Source organism: Talpa europaea, assembly GCF_964194135.1.
Source record: "Talpa europaea genome assembly, contig: HAP1_SCAFFOLD_230, whole genome shotgun sequence".
NCBI lineage: Eukaryota > Metazoa > Chordata > Mammalia > Eulipotyphla > Talpidae > Talpa > Talpa europaea.
The window spans coordinates 28,384-51,828 of NW_028167895.1; the positions used below are offsets into that span (position 1 = coordinate 28,384).

Consider the following 23,445-nt stretch of genomic DNA (forward strand, 5'->3'; position numbering starts at 1 on the left):
GCCTCTCCTCAGCCTGCTCTCTGTTCCATTATTCTAGTCATCTATTGCTTTCTGTTAAGTTGTCACAGGCTCTGTGCTCATTTTACTCTGCCCTCTCACTCCCAGCTTTCCTGGGGCCAGAAGTCAAGGAAGTCCAATGTGAAGTTCCTAGTCTCACTTCTTATATCTTCAAAGTCACTTAGGGCTCTTCATCCACAACTGCAGGGCCAGCTGTTGCACCTTGCTCTCTGTTCTTTAAAGGCTCTTTTCCTTGCCCTACTTCCCATCCATTTATCCCTCCCCTTCAGTAAGAGGCTTAATTTACTTTCAGTGGCCTCTCTCTGCTGTCTTTGTACTTCCCTGACAAGCTCACCCTGCAACCCATTTTCTCTTATTCCTTTTCTGATGTTGTTCCATTGGTTTCGCTTCCTTTCTTTTCTCTCATCTTGTTTATCTTAGCTCCTTTTTTCTTTTTAAAAAGATTTTAACATTAATTTGACAGTCATTTTCATCTCTCTATAACGTTGGGGGGACATTTTCACTCATAGCACATTTTCTATTGCAACATTCCTTTCCCTCTCTCTCTCACCTCCCACCCTAGCTTGAATTAACTGCAACCATCAGTTAATCAATCTGCGACCACCACCTCTGTATTTCTGCTTTAACCATTTTCCTGGTGCTGCCCCCTTATTTTCACTCATGAGTACTGGTGATCTGTGACAAGACTTATTTTCCTTCCATGTAGAGCCCTGCTGTCTGTAGGTCTTCCAGACTTTCTCCATTTCATCACCCATGGGAATATTGGCATGTCTGCTTGGCAAGTCCAGAGGCAAAAAACAGAGCACACATAGACCTGCCCTTTCCTCTTTTCCTTATGGATCTGGCTGACACACAGACCTTCAGTTTTCCAGCCCTCAAGTCTATATATAGGAACAACGCTCAACGCTGGAGGTAGCCTCCTGCAGCCCGCAAAGCTGCAGGACTGAAGGGCTAGTCTCAGACTCAAGTTGCATATCAGGAAGGCAGTTACTGCAGATACAATTGTTTTTCATTCTGGCCCTGTTCTCTGTACTCAGAGGTCTCTTCTCATCTGTTCTTCATCTCTTATCAGTAAACACAGGTGCTGTTTATAAAATATCTCCTGTTATCTTCGCCACCAACCTTGTCCTACACAGTGACATCACTAGGCTTTTCTTCCTTTATCCTTCTAGTCACAAATTCAAGTTCATTTCTCTAGCAAGGGAATGGTGAACACTTTGACAGCTAGAAACCCTGCCCTTTGGGAAAATCTCCCAAGTGTGTGATCCCTCCCACCCAGGTCCCCAAAGCCAGGGGAGCAAACCCATGTATCTTACTTGACTTATTAGTACTTTCTCCTGGAACTCTGAGTCCTGAGCTACTGATACAAGGAGAGGGGACCAGTTCTTTGTCACATCCTTTACAGTGGCTGAGGAATGTGAAAATAGAAATGCTCATATTATTTAGCCTTTGATGTTTTCTATTTCCTAGTCCTGAGCGGTTTTTATTCCCATTTGTATTCAGAGTCTCTTCTAGCTACCTTTAAGTTTTAACTTCTATATTCTGTTAATATATTTCCTTATTGTTTAAATTCTATAGTGTTTTAGTTGCTTACAGGCAAAAACACTGATATAGGTGTCTTCACTTTTAAAGAAGCTGCAATTGAATTTCATACTTGCCCCCACAATATGCTCCCCTTGACTAGTTTGGGATTGTGTATTTGTGTGACCCTTTAAATTTTACTACCTTAGTATTATGCTATACTCTCCCTGGTGGCAAGGACAAAAGATATGTTGCTCCACATTGCAATATCTCTCACGGGGTCTGATTCACCATAGATAAATCTTCACTTCTTTCCTAATAGCACTAAAAGAATCATTCTGGGCTTGCAAACAGAATTCTCTTTACTACATTGAGGAAAATAATACAAGGCTACATAATTCCATTAGTTTCCACATTACATTTTCAAAGAATACATCACCAGAATGCTGGATCCACGAATTCTTGATACTATACATACTATGCTCACATTATCACATATTGCTTTGGAGACATAGCTGCCAATAGAAAAAACAAGGTAATCAGTAGACAAAAGGGAAGGCAGGTATAAGCATTTTTGATAATACTGAATTCGATCATTACAGGAGACTAAATAATGTATATAGGGCAAGGATGTCTACTCTCTACTTCAGTGTCATACTGAAAGTTATAACCAATGCAATAAGGCAAGAAGTAGGAGTAAATGGCAAACAGATTGGAAAGGAAGGAGTAAAACTGTTGACAGATTACATGATTGTTTACTTATAAAAATCACAAAATATTTACAAATCTGTTAATAAAGGCAATCAGAATTAGTTTAGCAAAGTAGCAGAATACAAGGTCAATATACAAATATTAATCATATTCCTATACACTAGTAGTGAAAAATTTTTTTTTTTTATAGAGGCATGCTTTATTTATTTGTTTGCTGGTTTGTTTGTTTGTTTTGTTTATACATGCACTGGGTACAGTCAGCAGCGTGAGAGGGTGAGAGAATTCACCAGAGCCAGAGCGGGGAGCAGAGCAGGCAGAAGGACCGAAGTACACTGCTGAGGGGAGCAGCGGGCGGCAGGAGAGGTCTGCACGCCATGTGGGACCCTCCTCTGGTGGCCGGGGAGCAGCCGCGGATCGAACCGGCGCCGCAGAGGCCGCGCGCAGTTTCGCAACCCAGCGCTCAACCGCTGCGCCACCGGGGAGGCCCACTAGTAGTGAAAATTTAAATAAGACATTAGTGTTTATAAGAGCACCAAAAACATGAAATACAGAGGGATAAATCTTTCAAACTATATATAAAACCTGAATTGTAAAAACTACAAAAACATTGATGAAAGAAATCAAACACCCAGACAAATGAGAGACATATAGATTCATGGATTGGAAGACACAACACAATAAATATGACATTACCACATCTCTCCCACACTTATCTATATAATTCCAGCATAAAACCAAGTAGAATTTTTGTAAAAATTCATAGACTAATTCTAAGTTGTATGTGGAAAATAAGGGAACCAGAATAGCCACACTAATTCTTAAAAAAAAAAAAAAAAAGGAGGACTCAATCTGATTTCTAAATTTCTATAAAGTTACACTTTCAAGGTATCATATTAGAGGATACACATATAGATTACTGGAACAAAAGAGAAAGTCTTTTGTTCATGTATACATTTTGAGCATATATATTAACCCCTACATATGATCAATTATTTTTTGACAAAGGTGTAAAGACAATCAATGAAAAAAGAATAGGTTTTCTTTACCCCTCAAATGGTGAATAACTGAATATCCATATGCAAAAGATAAATAAACCTTGACTTATGTCTTGTCCTATATAAAATTTAATTCAAAAATGGATCCTAGACCTAAATATAAAACCTAAAACTATAAAATTGTCAGAGGAAAATATAGGATAAAATCTTTGTGACCTTGGGTTAGGCAAAGATTTCTTATATACCATACCCAGAGCCCAATCATTTTAGAAGAAAAATTAGACTTCATCAAAATTAAAAACACCTTATTTTTCTTCTTTTAAAAAAAAAAAAAAGATTTATTTGTTTGTGCATACAAGAGCTGGGGTGCAGGCCAGAGTTGCGGGGGGGTGAGAGAATTCACCAGAAACAGTAGAGAACAGAATGGACTGACTGAAACACACTGCTGAGGGGAGCAGCGGGCAAGGCAGGAGAGGTCTGCTTCTCCATGTGGGTTGCTCCCTGGCCGGCCGGGGATTGAACTCTGTGCTGCAGAAGCTGTGGACCACTGCACAGCGCAGTGCTTAACATCTTGCGCCACCAGGGAGGCCCAAGAACACCTTATTTTTCAAAGACACTATTGGGAGAGTAGAAAGACAAGCCACAGGGTGGGAGAAAATATTGGCAAATCATTATGTGATAAAAGACTTTTTTTTTTTAAAGATTTATTCATTTATTTATTTACACAAGCACTGGGTACAGTCAGAAGCGCGGGAGGGTGAGAGAATTCACCACAGTCAGAGCAGGGAGCAGAGCAGGCAGAAGAACCGAAGTACACTGCTGAGGGGAGCAGCGGGCGGCAGGAGGGGTCTGCGCGCCATGTGGGACCCTCCTGGGGCGGCCGGGGAGCAGCCGGGGAACGAACCAGCGCCGCAGAGGCTGCGGGCAGCTTCGCAACCCAGCGCTCAACCGCTGTGCCACGGGGGAGGCCCGATAAAAGACTTATATTCCAAATAGATAAACAATAGCAAAACTCAATATTAAGAAAATAAGCTAAATTAACTGAATAAGCTGAATTTTAAATGGGCAAAAGGCTTGAACAAACACATTACTAAAGCATTATCTGGTTAGCAAATAAGCAAATGAAAAGTTCCTCAAAATCATTGGGGAAATGCACAACAGAAATATCAATGAAATCATCACACACATATTAGAATGTGAAACAAAAGCAGTTTTTATAATGTCAAACATATATGACCCAACAGTTCTGCTTTTAGGAAAATACATAAATACAAAAATATTTATAGCAATTTTATTGTAATTGTCCCAAACTAGAAACATAAACATTCCTCAACTGACAAAGTGATGAACCTAAAGAGATAGTAAAATGAAGTGATAACTACTGGCACTACTCAGCAATAAAAAGGAGTGAATTATTGAGGCACACAACATGGGTAAATCTCCAACACCATGCTCACTGAAAGCAGCCAGACACAAAGGAATCCATATCCTATAATTCCACATACATAAGATTTTAGAAAATATAAACTAACTTATAAGGACAGAAAGCAGGGCCTCCCTGGAGTTGCAAGGGGTTAAGACACAGCCTGTGAGGCTGTCCGCAGCCAATGCAACAAGAGTTCCATCCCTGGCCGGCCAGGGAGCTGACCCACAGGGCGCAGCTGACCTCTCCTGTCTGCCCACTGCCCAGCAGTGTATTTCAGTGAGTCTGCCTGTTCTGTTCCCCCCTCTGTCTCCTGTGAATCCTCTCAACCCTCACACCTCTGGCTTGTACCCCAGCTCTTGTATGCATAAATAAATAAATCTTTAAAAAAAAAAAAGACAGAAAGCAGATTAGTGATTGCCTGGTGCGGAGGACGAAGCAGGGGCAAAATAAAGTCGGATGGATAAAAGACAAAGCTATGCAGTATGGGACACTTGATATAAAGGAGGAAATAAATATTTTTTAAAGTATCACTGAAAAGAAATGAGTACTATGACTTAGAGTAGCTTAAGATTTATTAGAGAATATACAGAAAACAAAAAATTATAGGAAGTCAGCTAAGCATAATTATATAGTAATTATATTTTTAATATATTTTTGCCTCAAAAACATCACAAATAATTTCTCTGAACATAGAGATCTCTCCCATTCCTTAAAAAAAATATATAAATATATATATATACTCCATTATGTGGATAACACGCCATTATGTGGATAAACCTTAGTTATTTAGACAATCTCTTACATGTTAGGCAGTTAGGTAGTTTCCAGGATTTGACAATCACAACTAATGCCACAGCAAACTGAAGTATTGTTAATGACTGGTGGTGAACCTTCAGAGTAAATTTCTTTTAGTGGCATTGGCAGTTCAAAGGATACATATATATATGTATTTTGTTAGATATTGTCAAAAACAGGCATTATTGGACAAGTAACAATCTAAGAAAATATTTTTAAAGTATATAGAAGATAAGACTTCTATATTTAGGATGTAAAATCTCAAGATAATCAATTTCAGATGAAGGCAAGCAATCTAGAAGAAAATTCAGCAAAATGGAGACAAAGGCAATTCACTAAAGAAGCAACCCAAATGGCTAATGGACTCAAAAAAAGGTACACACCTGGCCTGTACCCCATTTCTTGTATGCGTAAATAAATAAATCTTTTAAAAAAATAAATAAATCTTCCATATACTGTTTGTGAGAATATAAATTGAGAGCAATTTTGGAAAGCCTTTTGACATCTATCGCAAGGACCACAGACAAGCTCCCAAGAACTAGTAATTCTCTTTTGGGGAATATATTTTTTCATATAGCTATCAAAGATCTTGAAAAATATTTTCCCTTCATTTATTTTATTATTTATAAATTTTAAAATTTCAGGGAAAGTTTAAGTCACAAATCAGGACTTACCAGCTTGGAGTCTTATCATTCTGCTTCTGTGCCAGGTGACAGCAACTTTTGAGGTATGGATAACGGCCTTCTTCTTCCCACATGTATATGTGCAGAGAGTCATCCATGGATGTGGTAAGGACATGGACAGAATCCTTCAAAGGACAGCTGGGAGTGAATGGCCCGAGGCAAAGTCAGGGCAGTGAGCAGTGGGTGGAGGAGGAGGACATACATACCGCCCACAAGTAGCCAATGGTCCCCTGGTGGTTTTCAAATTGTTGCAGCATGAGCCCATTGATGGTGAAGAGCAACAGGTATGGCCCACTCTCAAAGGCAATCATATTTCCATCACTGACTCCCATCCAAATAGGATTCTCCATATGAGCTGGCAACAGGAAACTTGCGATCTGATTTGCTGTTTTCATTTCAAAAAAATACCCCATTACATTTACTCGGAAGCTATACCACCAATCATTAAACACAGATGCACACATGCAGGCAAAGTTTGGGTTATTTAGTCATGGTAATAGGTGCTGTGATACTGGGGCAGAGGGCTTTGGGTAATGAGTAAGAGCTCAATGATGAAGGAAGACCTGCCATGGAAAGTGTCATTAGAATTCAGATCCAAAAGCATGATGGGAATATAACACGTCCTCCCTAGAAAGCAGGTGGAGTGTAGAGGTCAGAAACATGAGCATCAAAGTCAGAGACAACTGGCTCACACCCAGTTAAAGAAATCCCCTGCCTCCATTACATGTGACCTATTTACATAATTTCATAGCCTAAAATGAATGGATGCATGATGAGGAGAAACAAGTGTTTCTGATGTGGCACAGCCTACCTTGGAGGACTATACTGTCCCCATTCTTCACAGCTGTTAGATCAAAGGTGGTGAATCCTGTCTTTTTGAAAGAGTCCCTTCGGAACATCAGTGTTATCCGGTTTGGCCTTCTTGGAGCCCAGCAGGCTCTGCAGCATGATGAAAGCGGGAGAGAGAGAGACAGAGGGGCATAGTCCTCTGATGGCCTCAGTAAGCACTTTGTGAAAAACACCTGTGGAGAGATTATCACACATGTTGTGGTGAAGGGGGAAATTACAGCATCTTAGTACAGGAGTTACTCCAGAAAAGTTCCTTAAAAATCTTCATGTGATCAAAACTTTATTATATCTTAGGAATTGTTGAGCAGTCCCTACTCATTATGCCAACATACGAACTCACTGTCTTCTTAGTCTGCCTGTCATGGTCACATGAAGTATAGTCCTGAATCCTGTCTTCTAGCAGGCCAAGGGCTATAAAATCATCTCCTCACACTGGGCTCTGATCAAGTAGCAGCCAGGTAAGCAGACTTTCCCTTCTTGGAGAACTAGTCAAGGCTGTTTTGCTTTTCCTGCCCCCTTGCTCTCTGATGCCCAGTCCACACATGCCAAGCTAAAAATGGCCTGCTGGAAGACCAAAGACTTTCTCAGAGTGACCATCAGAGGCTGACATGTATTTATTTACTTCTGAATCTCTCTGTATTTTCCAGTCAAGAGAGAGGAAAGCAAAGCAAGGAAAGCAAAAGTGAACAAGGTTACCAAAGATCCTCTTTTTTTTTTTTTAAGATTTATTTATTTATACAAGCACTGGGCACAGTCAGAAGCGCAAGAGGGCAAGAGAATTCACCAGAGTCAGAGTGGAGAGCAGAGCAGGCAGACTGACAAAGTACACTGCTGAGGGGAGCAGCGGGTGGCAGGAGAGGTCTGCACACCATGTGGGACCCTCACCCAGTGGCCGGGGATCGAACCGGCACTGCAGAGGCTGCGGGCAGCTTCGCAACCCAGCGCTCAACCGCTGCGCTACCGGGGAGGCCCACAAAGATCCTCATTTCTTGATCACTCACCCTCCATCTCTTTGGTTGATTTAGGTTTAATGGGCAAATATTCGTTAATTAGTGTTTGCCTTTGCAACTGAATATTATTACTTCAAAGAACATGGTTTCTGGTCTATAGGAATGAATTCCACTTATCGCTAGGGCACTTGAGAGGGTGAGCCGTATGTTTGGTCCTCACCAAGCTCTGCAGTTTCTTTAGCACTCCTTAACTTGCCTTTCTTAATGCCTGACCCTCTCTTCCAGCAGTGAAAGCACAGAGCAATACCTACCCTTGGCAAGATATTTTGATATGTCCCACATGCAAAGAGCCAATTCTTGTCAGGAGAGAAGTGAAGAAAATCAACGCTGTATTTAAATGCATTAACTTTAGAAACGTTCCTTAATTCAGGCACTGTCAATGTGTAGATGTCACCTTCAGCATTGGCCACCTGAAACCAAGGCATTATGTCAACGGAAAGATGTGAAATTGAAAGCAAAAGCTTACAGAAGTCAGTTGTAAGATATGCCAGCATTTCTTCAATCTCATAATGGAGATTAAAACCTCTGGCCAGCCTGTCTCATAATATATATTTTTAAAGATTTATTTATTTATGCATACAAGAACTGGAGTACAGGCCAGAGGTGCAGGGGATGAGAGGACCCACCAGAGACAGAGTGGGGAACAGAGAAGACAGACTGACTGCAATACACTCCTGAGGAGAGCAGCGGGCGAGGCAGGAGAGGTCTGCTGCGCCATGTGGGTGACCTCCCTGGCCAGGAATCGAACACGTGCTGCAGTGGCTGTGTATTGCTTCATCGGTTTGTCTCAACCCTTGCGCCACTAGTGAGGCCCCGGGATGACTGCCTATTAAGGCAGTAGGTATGTTACTTTATGGGTCTCTTCCAGATGCAGGACTCACTTACCATAAGAAATGGACCATACTTAGTGAGACAGGCTTCCAAGGAAAAATTGGCCCGAGGCATGTCGAGAGCAGCCAGAGCATCCTCATACTGACAATTCCACACTTTGATAGTTCCCTCCAAATCTGCAGTGAATGCAAGATGCATCTGAGGGAGGGTTGTGAGATTCATGATTCTAGACTTCTGGACTGGGCTTGACCAGATCATAGTGCCCTAGAGAAGAAGAATAACATTATATGTGTTCAAGGAACTTTCAAACCTACTGTGCTTTCATTCTGCTAGTGTTTATTTGGAAACTCCCTTCAAATCTCATCATTTCTCTGCCACCTCATATATTCACAAAAAGGTATTTATCATACTTCAGAAGACTCTGTAGGAGAGTCACTATCTAATTTCTATGGGGAGGAGAGAGAAATACAAACAGGAAAAATCAAGAAAATGCAATAACCTGGGATCCACTTTGGGTTTTTCCAACTCCCTATCTAGTGCTTCTTACACTGAATGTGCTTGTCCTGCTAAATCACAACCTTTGTGCCCCATGGATCTCAGTTAGAGACCACTTTCTGAAAAAGGCTATGTCACAAATGCCAATAGTTGACAGAGAGGCAGTAGAATAGGTGATGAAGACGAATACTGCCAAAAGATTGTTTATATCACTGCATATTACCAGTAGAAAATAAGTCCTTGCACAAGTTTTTGTAGAGAAACACATCAAAAAGTGACTTCTCTGTGTCTACAGTCTAAATATCACATGTTACTAATTAGAGGATCTGATTTGAAACTTTCTTTCTGTTACCGATTCCAAATATCATTTTCCTCCAACACTTGGGTATAAGAGCATGGACACAGGCTCCTCATTAGCTCATTTTCCTCCAACACTTGGGTATAAGAGCCTGGGCACAGGTTCCTCATTAGCCAGACTCACGTTCTGCACATCCCAGGCATACAACATGCGTTTTGAAGACACCGTGCAAATGACTGACTTCTCTTGTCCGTCCATTGTGTGGCCACTTCCTGACAGATAAGCCATAGGTCCTAAGATTCCTAGAATGAAGCAGACAATAATTGGCCACCAAATACTAAAGGGATGACCCATTTGAATAAAAAGTCTGAAAAGATAATTTTAAGTATTCGGCACCCTCTTAGGAGGGTTTGAGTAAAAATTGGGTTCCAGAGTCATCCCAGAATGGTTGGGATTGGCCATTTGAGAAATTGGCCAACTTGTTTTCCTCTTTAATCTCAGTTTCCATAGATATAAAATGGGGATAAAAACCTCTCCATTAGAGAGCTGTGTGGAGATTTCTTGACCTACTAAACATAGAGCTTCCATATGATCCAGCAATTCCACTCCTAGGTATTTACCCAAAGGACACAGAAACATCAATTCCAAAGAGCACCTGCACCCCTATGTTTATAGCAGCACTGTTTACAATAGCTAAGCTTTGGAAACAACCCAAACACCCAAAAATAGATGACTGGATCAAGAAGATGTGGTACATATACACCATGGAATATTACTCAGCATTCAAAAAAGATAAACACATGCAATTTGCAGCAACATAGATTGTGCTGGAAGGGATCATGCTCAGCGAAATAAGCCAGAAAGAAAAAGAAAAATACCGGATGGTCTCACTCATAGCAGGAATCTAGAAAACTTAAATAAGGGACCAGGAAAATGAATAACTATAAGAAAGTGAAAATCAAAATCAACAAACAACTATGAACCAGAGACACTCTATGGGGGGTGGGGGGGCAGGGAAAGGAGGGATTGGTGTCAAAATAAGGGGGTTGCAATTGTATGGGGAATATAAATATAAAATTTAAATTTAAAAAAAAATCTCTCCATTAGAGAACTGTTGTAAGCTTTAAATAGGTACCAGGAATAAAGTGGGTGGTAGAACCTCCCTTATCTAAAAGTATCCTTTTTTTTTTTTTTTTTAATAGAGGCATGTTTATTTATTTATTTGTTTGTTTGTTTTGTTTATACATGCACTGGGTACAGTCAGAAGCGCGGGAGGGTGAGAGAATTCACCAGAGCCAGAGCGGGGAGCAGAACAGGCAGAAGGACCGAATGACACTGCTGAGGGGAGCAGCGGGCGGCAGGAGAGGTCTGCGCGCCATGTGGGACCCTCCTCCGGTAGCCGGGGAGCAGCCGGGGAACGAACCGGCACCGCAGAGGCCGTGGGCAGCTTCGCAACCCAGCGCTCAACCGCTGCGCCACCGGGGAGGCCCCTAAAAGTATCCTTTTTGTTTAAGTTTTTCATTCTAGGAAGGATGGGAAGCCTGTGGGGGAAAGGGAGTAGTAATAGGGCCCGATTTTATGTTATGAGAAGATCACTGTGGTTTCTCCAATCAGCATAGATTGTGGGGGACAAAAGAGGAAGCAAAGTGACCAGTGATAGTTGTCACAGCAACCCCATCCCATCAATTTAAATTCCCTCTCAAATAAACACACAGAAAAGCAAGCAGTAGATTTCTTAAAACAAGTTTCCCACGTTCCTCTAGAGTACTCTGTCTCCATACCGAGGTTTCCTTTTGCTTCTTTGCAGTTAAAGTCCTCAGGCTGTGCCAGTGCCATCTGACGTTCCTGCTTTGTTTGGGTGAGGAAGAACTGCTTCCATGTCTTTGTTCCCTGGCACTGATATGAAAAGTTGCAGAATCTCCACTTCCTCAGACACAGGTTTCTGGAAATAGAGTCACAGTGCCATCTGATCAATTCACCTCCTCGGCACCTCTGGGACACCTACCTCTTTTCTCACTGTAACCTTCACTTGTGCCTCTCACAATACAGTCATGCACAGGCCTAGACACACAATCAGATGTCCTCCTCTCTCCAGAGACACCTGCCTTCCCATCCAACCCTCCCCTTCCCTTGCTCACCTCCACAGGGAATCTGTTGCTGCAACCTCGTTCCAGTACTAAGGGAAGGAAAGGAAGAGGTAAGCATGCAGTCTGTACCCAAACACTGGCTCCCACTCTGCCATCACTTGACCTGTGAGAAAGGCCCTGTGGGTTAAATAGCCACCATCCAAGTCTCAAAGCCTTTCCAGTCGGGGGAGACAAGGTTAGGTAAACAGCAGTGGACCAGTCCTAGTAATATGGACTCAGTATTTGTGAAGGAGTTCACAGGGAGAAGTGTGGGTTTCCTAGGACCTTGAATGGGAGCCTTAAGGACCATTTAGCCAGCACAACAACTCCTGAATATCATTTTGCCATTATCATTTAACAAAATAAGAAGGGCTCAGAATGAAGGATGCTAACTCCAAAACATTTAATATGTCATCCTGCTAGTCTACAAATTGGTACTCAAACTGGTCAGGGGAAGTGACTGAGTCTCTGGTAAATCAGAGCTGAATGGACAGGTCTGAACAAAATAAAGTTAAGGAATAAAGGAAGGTTATATGGGGATAAACAGGGGCTAGCAAAGATCCCAAGACCAAGGGAGGTAAATGAAATGGGTCTTGTGCATGCACCTACAAGATGGAAGAATGGGGTAAGGGGTAGGGGGAAGGCAGACTGGTCAATCAGAGCATTGTGGTGATAAGTGTTTACCCTGTTCACTTGGGAAACCTGGAGCAAGCTGTATACATCCAGGAAAGAGAAGATTCTCAGCAGTGGCACCTCAGGCAATTGGATCTCCATCCTACATGGCCTGAGCCCACATCCGGTCTCCTTTCTCTGCCTTCATTTGCTCTAAATTTAAAGCCTTGGCCCAAATCTTCAGCACTTGGAAGGCTTTCCACCCACCGCCCATCAAGTTCTGACCCAAACAGGCTGCAGGTGTGCAGATTCAGCCTACACTCCACTTTGGCCTCGTCTCTGGGGCCAGCTACACACAGCTGAAGGCTACTTTTCATACAGTAACTTGTTAGAGCTTATTGTTTAAATGCCACCAATACCACCATGGCACTATAAACCCAAAGTGCAGGACCCTGGCACAGCTCTAGTTGTTGATCAACCTGTCAGGACTCTAGGAAATTTCAACTGACACACTCATCTAATCCTGGCTCTATGTGGCCCCCATTAAGTTCCAAATCACTGTGGTAGGGAATCTGCCTGCCACATTTATATGCTTACTTTGGGACATTGAATCTGAGCCAGCAAGGCCTAACTTAGTACCAATACATCCCCTGGGTGCCCACCTTTGTGCATTTTAATTTCCAGTGGAAGGGGAAAATGGTGGGCTAAACAGACTTCTCCACAGAGGCCCATGCTAAGGACCATGTCTGAAAAGGTTCTTAATCTGTGCCCTTCCCTGTGGTCTGACACAAGAACTTGATGAGTGATTCTAGTATTTTCTATAGGGAGGTCCTCTGAGATACTCAGCAGTGATGAGCCCTTCCTTAAACTGCTACTTCCAGACTGACCCGCGATAGTATTTTTCAGAAGTACCGTTTTTTTTTTCTAAAACGTTATCTACTCCATTAGCCAAAGCCAGATTGTTTTTAAGGGACACTATTCCCTTCCTCAAAATTTGGAATAGAAAATTTTTTACATTGAGAGATACATAAAATACAAACCTGACAACTGTGAGGAGACCACCTCTTTTATTCTATTGAATTAGGTTTGTAGGAAACTGGCTTGAAGAGAATGTGGTTTAAAGAGAAACTGTTACAAAGGGAATAAATCCTTATTAAAAGAGAGATAAAGAGACTATTATAGTAACTTTTATGCCAGTAATTCTAGTCCTCCCTGAGTCTTTCAGTTTCCTTGAACTATGCCATTTACTAATTATAAAATTAAAATAATATCTCTTTTCTTTTTGTTTACCTAACTCAAGTGAATGAACAAACTTTTGACTACTCACTGTTAATACCAACAAAAAAGTCATGTTAGAATTAGACCTTGACATACATTCTGAACTTTGCTTTAAATATCTTCATATATGGCCAAAAACACATGAGACAAAATGGCGAAAAGTGTCCTTCTAGCTCTAATGTTCCAGAATATTGAATGCTGGGACTGATTTTCAGGTGGCTGCATGCTTCTCACCATCTGTAAAGTAGGAATGGTAACTTTTTTTTTTTAAGATTTATTTATTTATTTATACAAGAACCGGGGTATAGGCCAGATGGGTGGGAGGGTGAGAGGATTCACCAGAGACATTGCTGGGAACAGAACAGGCAGACTGACTGAAATACACTGCTGAGGGGAGCAGCGGGCGAGACAGGAGAGGTCTGCTTCACCATATGGGACCCTTGCCAGCTGGCCAGGATAGAACCGGTGCTGCAGTGTCTGGGGACAACTTCACAGCACGGCGCTCAACTGCCTACACTACCAGGGGAGGCCCAGGAATGGTAACTTTTGAACTGTTGCATTCTCTCTGCTCTTGCTCTCTCAGACTCTGCTCTCTCTCTCTCTCTCTCTCTCTCTCTCTCTCTGGTTGCTGATGAACCTGGCTCTTTCCTCTGAGTAGTAGTCCTGTAATCACTTCAGTTCACTCTACTCACCCTCCAGCCTATGAGTCCCTGTGTTTGTACAACAGATGTGAATTAAATCAACATTGAAAATAAGCAGAGCATTCTTTGCTCATCCATTCTTTTCCTGAGATCAGTGAACATCTTAATGACATTTATTTTGAACTCTTTATCAGGAAAGTCACATATTTCCATTTTATTAAGATCTTTTCCTGAGGATTTATCTTGATTTCTCAGTTGGAACATATTCCTCTGTTTCTTTGTTTTTAGTGATTTTCTGTTTTGGCTTCTATGCATTAGATTAGAAAGTCACCTCTTCAGTCTTGAAGGAGATGAATTGTATCAGTCAAACTTGCCCTAACTCTTAGTTGTCTCTCAAACCTCTGTGATCATCCAAGCAACTGACTTTATTTTTAGGGGTTCCCAGTGGTTTGGGTATGTCTCAAAGGGGAGGATCTCAGTCAGCACCTAGATTCAGGCTGATTGGAAGCTGGACCCTCAAGAAGCAGCTTTTAAAAATATGCAAAAAAAAATGCAATTTACCTTTCTCAGAGGAAGACTAGGAGATGGCTGTTTCTGTCCGCTCTCTCTATAATGTGCCCTAGGGTGATAGCCAGTTAAGACCTGTTTCTTTCTTTTTTTTTTTAAGATTTATTTATTTATTTATACAAGCACTGGGTACAGTCAGAAGCGCGGGAGGGTGAGAGAATTCACCAGAGCCAGAGCGGGGAGCAGAGCAGGCAGAAGGACCGAAGTGCACTGCTGAGGGGAGCAGCAGGCGGCAGGAGAGGTCTGCGTGCCATGTGGGACCCTCCTCTGGTGGCCGGGGAGCAGCCGGGGATCAAACCTGTGCCGCAGAGGCTGCTGGCAGCTTCACAACCCAGCGCTCAACCACTGTGCCACCGGGGAGGCCCCAAGACCTGTTTCTTTCTTTGCTACTGTCTCGCTGACCCTGCAAACAAAAGCTCCACAGGCCACCAGACACAATAACCAGAGCACCAGAAACTCCTTCCTTGGAGATATCATGCTGATCCAAAGCAGGGTAGAGGGAGAACATGAAGATGGTACTCCACATTTGCAATTCATATTTTAGGCTCATGAGAAGTATTGGGTAAATCGAAGTTATCAGGTTTTTCCACTCTCCCGCCATTAGCATCTATGCTGGACACCTGTGGTCTTACAGGCAGGCCTAATGGTGGCACCTGAAGGCTGGTGTGGGCATGCGTGGCTGGGCGCACCTGAGCGGAGCCGATAGGTTCGGCCGTATCACAGAGGACAGCATGCAGCAGAGGACAGGGGTGGCAGGGGATGGTGCTGTGGAGTACAGCAGAGAGCAGAGGAGGAGTCCAGAGATAGACCAGAGAGAGCCCAGAAAGCATAAAGATTCGCTGGGGGCTGGGATGCCTGCCAGCCTCCCGGCCCCCCTACCGACCTGTGCCACACTGGCATAGGCCGGCAGGGTGATTCGACACAGTTGGGTATGGAGCCTCTGAAGACCTTGGAAGGGACTGAGGGGTGGCGGCAGCGAGTGTGTAGTGCTCGGTGGCCAGCCTCCTCTCTGGGCGGCTCCCAAGTCCCTGTTGCAGGTGGAGAGGACTCTGCACACAGTGGGGAGGCATTGGATGGACATGGTGCCTGCTGAGAGGCAGGGCTGGGGCGTCATGGACAGTGCTGGAGGCGCCGTGGCAGCACAGATGATGACCAAGGTCCAGGAGCATCAAAAGAGTTAAAGACACTGCAGGAGCACAGGAGGTGGACAAGGTCCAGGAGATGTGGGACAAGACCTCAAGTGAGGACATGGCCTATGAGGAGCAGCCTATGACCCTTGAGGCAGCAGAATGTAAGAGGACCACAATTGGTTATCCGGAGCTCGCCCCGCGCTGATGCAAGAATAACACTGATGGACTAGGACTAGCAAATCTGCCAGAAGGCAGGGAACTTTGTCAAGTTGATGTTAGTCCTTTGGGACCCTGAGAATGGGAGGGGTCTTTGCCCACCCCAGGAGATGAAAATCAAGGAGTGGCAAGTGGACCTTGCTGGCCTAATGCAGCCTTGTGTGAAGTTCTTTGCAGCCAGACAGAGAAGATGTATCCATAAAGCCAACTTGGATAAAGCAAAACCTGGTGCCAAGGTTGGAGAGCTCTGAGCAGCTGACAAGCGGCTGAAAGGATGCTAAAGGAGGCAGGGTATCTAAAAATCATCTGTGGGTGACATCCTGTTCACTTTTGAAGAAGAGTGAGAACCTGAGGACCCTGTCTTCGGGTCAGGTAGGGAACGTGGCTTGTGGGGGAGATCACAGCTGAAAAGGAGGCCGGAGAGGCCACATGTGGAGTTTGCTCTCCACAGCTCCTGACAGACATTCATGTAAAGGGGTGGACTTAGTACAGGGGTCTGCTCGTCACGGTGGTGGCTGTGAAAGCCGAGTGTTGGAGTGACAGCAGGGTGTAGCCCTGGGGATTGGGTGATTACCCCCAAAAGAGTATCAAGTGTGTCGCCAATCTCAGTGAGTGCATCGGGGGTGGATGCAGTGTATGGCTTGGGCTGAGACCAGGCTGGAGAAGGCCAGGAAGTCTGACGGTTCCCAGATGTGACGGCAGATGCCCTGAGTGGAGAGTGGTTCCCCTCACAGGAGCAGTGCCTTCACAGCAGACGTGGTGGATCATCTGCTGGCACCAATGACCATCTTGTCTCTGCCCCTAGGTAAGTGCCCTGCCTGGGCTTAGTTGTATTGTTGTATTTTGTTGTATCACTCTCTTCAGTTGCATTGTGTTTACTTTTGTGGGTCATGGATGCAGTGTTTATATTGGCCAAGGCAAACTTGTGTGTAGATTGTATAGCAAAAAACCCTGAGGGGGTGGAATGTGGGGTAAATGGAAGTTATTGGATTTTCCCACCCTCCCACCATTAGCATCTATGATGGACACCTGTGCTGTCATATGCAGGCCTGATGGCGACACCTGAAGCCTGGTGTGGGCATGTGTGGGTGGGCGACCTGAGCCAAGATTGAGCAGATAGGGATGGTGTCACAGAGGACAATGCACAGTGCAGTAGAGAGCCCCCCTCTCTGGAGAGACCCCCTTCTGGTTACAGAATTAGTTTTGTAATTCATCATTTATTCAGCAAATACTTAATGTGTATGTAATCAAAGTTAAATTGCTCCCAGTTCCTAAAGAACAACAACAACAAAAAAAAAACCTTACCTAACTTTCTCTTTGAGGTTTGTGTCCACAAATGCAGTTTATCTGCAGATAGACTCAGCCTCGAGAAGCAATTAACCTTGAACTCAGCACCAAGGCCATCTGGAGCCAGGAGATTAAAAATGGAGAAGGGGAACTAGTCAGATGTGAGGAACCCACCAACAGATATTTAAATCTCCAATTATTTTTGGGAAAAAATAGCCTCTTCATACTTCATATATGAACTTCCGTGAACTTCCCAATGAGTTTCAGTCAAATCCACACTTCTTTCTCTTTAACCTATGCCTTAGCCAACAAAGTTTAGCTCCTTTGTTCTCAACCCTAGTCTCCAAGACCTCATTATACAAGCTCATTACTTTTCTTAATAGGGGATTTGAGTTTACCTCCTGCATCCTTGCCAATCAATTTGCAATAAACCTTTCTTTCTCAAAATCCGGTGTCATGGTATATTGGCCTCTATACACATCAGGTAGTTAGCCCATGCTCAGCAACATGTGTTTACCATATGTAATCCCTCTTACAGGCAATGCAGCTCACCAGGGAAAGGATTAAGACTTCACTTCTGATTTCTCTGACTAGCCTAGAAGAGGAAGAGACAGTATAATTGTTAGGTTGGCATGCTCTAGAGAGGCAAGGGCTGTGGTTCTATTCCTTGTTGAGTTCCCAGAATCTTGAAGTTTTCTCTCATCAGTCCAGAAACCTGGCACAGTACCTGTAGGAATGTAGTAGGTATTAAGTTAAAATTTATTGTTTGGGGTCCTTTTCCATCCTGAGCTACATCTGGGCATGGGATAAAAGTGCTCCCATAGTGAATCTCATTTTACAGGATCATCATGGCTCTCCTAAGGCCACGCAGGAGCCAGTAGAGACAAGGTAAAGAGTAGGTACATAGGAAATCTGGGATGTGTAAAGATGACAGCGTGTTGGGAAGCCTTCTTGTTTAACATTCTCAGGCAGCCTTGGATGGGTCAAAGGGATACAGAGGGGGCATTAGTTGTAGTATGGTATACACATCTTTTTTTTTTACTAATAATTGGAATTTATTGGACAATTTGCAAAGCACTGTACAACACATCACATCCTCTCAACTCTTCCTCATGGAAGCCTAGAGGTAGGTATTGCAACTACATCTTAAACAACAGTTTCAGAGAAAATAAATCCCTTGCCCATGATCATACTGGTAATTTGATACTAATCCCTCTTTCACACCAAGATGGCCTGACAGGGATAAAACTCATCTCCATGTATGAAGGGTCCAATATTTTTAAAGAGAAGCAGAATCACTTCGTCTCATTACCATATAGGCAATCAGTGTTATCACTGTCTAAAAATAGGTGATTTTTCTAATAAAGCCGTTTCTCTAAATCATTCTTCAGTTTACTGATTCTGAAAAAATGTCTTCAGCGATGATGTTATCAGTAAAGTTGTCCAACAAGCCTCTAAAACTAAACATCCAATGAAAGGGGACTTTATATGTTGTGCAAATTATACTCTTAGGAGTTTAGCTTATAGTTACAACCTGCATAGAATTGTATAACAGGTTCAAGTTTGTCACTATACTGTAATTGCAAAAGATAGGAAACAACCTAAATAATCATTAGTGGATTAAATAACTTATGGTATCCCCATTTAATAGAAGCAGCCAAAATCCACTTATACAGCTAAAAAGGGGAAGAGGTTCCTGTTCCTTAAATACTGACATGGAATGACCCCAGATGAAAAAATACTGACATGGAATGACCCCAGATGTAAAAAAAAAAGAAAAAGGCAAGGAACAAACTCTCTGTACAGTTTATCATTTTTTGTAAAAAAAAAAAAAAATGCACATGTGTGTTTATTTAGGCACAGAATCTTTCTCAAACCTATACAGGAAAATGCTGACAGTGTCTGCCCCCAGGAAGGGAATGAGATGCTGGAAGGACAGGGGTGGAAGAGCCCATTTATTCTAAATCACTTTTGTATCTTGGCCCATGAAAAATATGGTGTACTCAAACTTTTTAATTAAAAAAAATGGACAGATTATACATTTAACAAACTGCAAGAGTAATTTCTTCAGGGGAAAAAAGCATAAATTGTAGAGAGAAGAAGAAATTCTCCTTCTTGTGATTGATACTAATTTTATTATACAGTTGGGCCAAACTTCTTGTGAAAATCACTATAAAATTATAATATAAATGCATTTTTAAATATGAAAAAGCATAAAATTTCCCTTTACAAACTTCTTGTCATTTATCCATCGTGTAATGTCAATATGTGCATAGTACCTTAAAGAAAGCCTGATTATTCTGAGAGAAGAGAGATCAAATTATTATTAAGGAAAAACAGGCCTACTAGGCTATGAATTTTACTGAGGACAAAGACCATTATTTTACAAATTTTAAAATTTCTTAGTTCGTGACAGAGTTCTTGGAATAGTTTCTCAATTAATGAAAAGCAAATTGAATACTGGTTAAATTAACATAATTTAGTACCAGATGTTTAGATACTATTTTAACTGCTAATCTGTGAAATCAGTATTTATATCTGATCCGCTATACAAAAGCCCCTTAATTTTTATTTTGAAAAAAGGTAATAGAAATTCCACAGAATGAGAGAGAGACAGCTACTTAAACGTCGCTTACTAATCTAGCACCAGAGCTCCAGTCTGAGAATCTCACACGTGGCCCAGAGGATGGGAAGAGTGAGGATGCTGCAAAAGTCAGAGCTGTCCTCACCTTGTGGCCCCATCTGTGCATTAAGGCAACACAGGGTCTAGCAAAGAAGAAAATCACTGAGACTGGAGGTTAAAACTAAAGCTTTTGGTTCAGAGTTAAAGGAGACCCCGAGTACAGTAGAATTCAGAAGGCAGCATTGGAGTCGGCCTAATGAACTAGGAGGTTTCTTCTTGGCGTCCAAGTCCTTTTTATTTTTTATTTATTTTTATTTTTTTATTTTTTTTTATTTTTATAGAGGCATGTTTATTTATTTGCTTGTTTGTTTGTTTGTTTTGTTTTGTTTACACATGCACTGGGTACAGTCAGAAGCGCGGGAGGGTGAGAAAATTCACCAGAGCCAGAGCAGGAAGCAGAACAGGCAGAAGGACCGAAGTACACTGCTGAGGGGAGCAGCGGGCGGCAGGAGGTCTGCGCGCCTTGTGGGACCCTCCTCCGGTGGCCGGGGAGCAGCCGGGGATCGAACCGGCGCCGTAGAGGCCGCGGGCAGGTTCGCAACCCAGCGCTCAACCGCTGCGCCACCGGGGAGGCCCCCAAGTCCTTTTTAATATCTTCAAGTTTTTTTGCCAGGTTTGGTATGTCATAGTTCTGTGCCAGATACATTCCAACCTCATTGCCCAAAGTAAATCCAAGCAGAAACTGGAGCATGGTGATGACCAGGAGGGAACAAAGAGCAACAGCAGTTTGTTGGCCAGTCTGAGCCTGCCTCCCCTGATGAGGGGCCTTCCGGTGGGATACACATCTTGATACAATCTAGGGAACCAGATTCCATCCCCAAAAGGACAATTTTTGGAACCGCTCTATTCCTCTTGACTGAGGACTTGAGAAATGTGTATTGTTGCTGTAAATGTGTTCAAAGCACAGAGCAAATTTAGAAAGTATTTTCTCCAAATCCTTATTAATTTTAGGAAGAGACATTTTCTCATTGGAAAGTGTTAGTGGGCTTCTTTAGGATTATAAGAGTTAGCCACAGGCATCTACATTCACATGGTGTAAACAGCTGTTTTACTTGAGAGTCTGATATCTAATTATGGGGGAAAATTCCTGAGTTATTTTTCCATGTGAGAGAAAGTATGTCAGCCATAAAATAGGATTATAGTTTTTATTTTTATTTTTTTTAAAGATTTGTTTATTTATTTATTTTTATTTATTTATACAAGCACTGGGTACAGTCAGAAGCGAGGGAGGGCGAGAGAATTCACCAGAGCCAGAGCGGGGAGCAGAGCAGGCAGAAGGACCGAAGTACACTGCCGAGGGGAGCAGCAGGCGGCAGGAGAGGTGTGCGCGCCATGTGGGACCCTCCATTGGTGGCTGGGGAGCATGGCCGGGGAGCAGCCGGGGATCGAACCGGCGCTGCAGAGGCTGCGGGCAGCTTCACAACCCAGCGCTCAACCGCTGCGCCACCGGGAAGGCCCGGATTATAGTTTTTAAAAGACTGATTTTTTTTTTTTTTTTAGTTTGTCATATTCTTTTTTTTTTTTTATAAATTTTATTGTTATATTCCCCATACAATTGCAGCCCCCCCATTCTGACCCCAATCCCTCCCCTCCCGCCCCCGCCCCCCTAAAAGAGTCTCTGGTTCATAGTTTTTTGTTGATTTTGATTTTCACTTTCTTATAGTTATTCATTTTCCTGGTCCCTTATTTAAATTTTCTAGATTCCTGCTATGAGTGAGACCATCCGGTATTTTTCTTTTTCTTTCTGGCTTATTTCGCTGAGCATGATCCCTTCCAGCGCCATCCATGTTGCTGCAAATTGCATGTGTTTATCTTTTTTGAATGCTGAGTAATATTCCATGGTATATATGGACCACATCTTCTTGATCCAGTCATCTATTTTTGGGCATTTGGGTTGTTTCCAAAGCTTAGCTATTGTAAACAGTGCTGCTATAAACATAGGGGTGCAGGTGTTCTTTGGAATTGATGTTTCTGTGTCCTTTGGGTAAATACCTAGGAGTGGAATTGCTGGATCATATGGAAGCTCTATGTTTAGTAGGTCCAGAAATCTCCACACAGCTTTCCACAGTGGTTGGACCAGTTTGCACTCCCACCAACAGTGCAGAAGAGTTCCTTTTTCTCCACACCCTCGCCAACATTTGTTGTTGCTAGTTTTTTTAATATGTGCCATTCTCACTGGTGTAAGATGGTATCTCATGGTAGTTTTGATTTGCATTTCCCTGATGACAAGTGATGTTGAACATTTTTTCATATGCCTGTTGACCATTTGCATTTCCTCTTCAGAGAAGTTTCTTTTTAGCTCTTCTGCCCATTTTTTGACTGGATTATTTTCTTTGTTGTTGTTGAGTCTCATCAGCTCTTTGCAGATTTTTGTGATCAGTCCTTTATCATTAGTGTTGGGTGCAAAAATGTTCTCCCAGTTGGTGGGGTTTCTCTTTGTTTTTGTTATTGTCTCTTTTGCTGTGCAAAAGCTCTTTAATTTGATGTAGTCCCAGCTGTTTATCTTTGCCTTCACTATCACTGCTTTGGGTGATGTGTCTGTAAAGATGTAAAAGACTGATTTTTTTGAAAGGTCTCAGGGAAACTACTCCAAAGGACAACTTAAGTATCAGTTTACTGTGGGTGGGCAGAATTTTCCACCAGAAAAATAGTGAAATTAAGTTGCAAAAGATAAGGCCCAGACTTAGTCCTGGGTCTGTGTATTTGTTTCCTTTGCAGCCCAAGGCCTCTGCCACAACTATGCTCCACCAGATGCTTGGTCAGGCCAAGAAGCAACCCAACCTGATCCCCTTCTTTGTGTTTACTGGAGTTGGAGGGACTGGTGCAGCCTGTATGTCATGTATCTGGTTTTGTTCAATCCAAATGTCAATTGGAACTGAAAGAATAATCTAGAACCCCGGAACAAACTATCAATAGATCCCAATAATCAATACAAGATGTGCTCAGTGAATGTGGATGACAGCAAACTCAAGAACTTCTAGATGAAATGTTTCCCTACATATCTATTTAAGCTGAAGTTCTTCCACAAACCATTTGCATAGTTTTCTACTTAGCCAGGAAATATTTCCCCTTCTAAATGCACAAAATTATGTTTGTGGATTGTATTGGGATTTACACTGATTAAATAAATACCACAACTTGAAAAAAATTTTCAAAAGATGAACAGATGCCACAAGGAGCACAGTGACCAAATCATCTGCCCCTCCGTATTATAGAGGTATCAATTCCCTTTGTGTCTAGATGGGATCATAGGAGTACCCATCACCCAGGGAC

At 42.6% G+C, this 23,445-nt stretch overlaps 1 protein-coding gene across 1 annotated transcript; it reads right to left on the bottom strand.

Annotated features, from left to right (window-relative positions):
* Positions 1–1,954: 1,954 nt before the first annotated feature.
* LOC311188108 (F-box/WD repeat-containing protein 12-like) lies at positions 1,955–11,468 on the bottom strand (the record flags this gene model as incomplete). The annotated part of the gene is made up of 8 exons (XM_084259865.1): positions 1,955–2,054; positions 6,141–6,274; positions 6,356–6,534; positions 6,961–7,171; positions 8,260–8,418; positions 8,894–9,103; positions 9,816–9,934; positions 11,414–11,468. The coding sequence occupies 8 exons, from the start codon at positions 11,466–11,468 to the stop codon at positions 1,955–1,957; spliced, it is 1,167 nt and encodes a 388-aa protein (XP_084115991.1).
* Between the last annotated feature and the right edge of the window lie 11,977 nt (positions 11,469–23,445).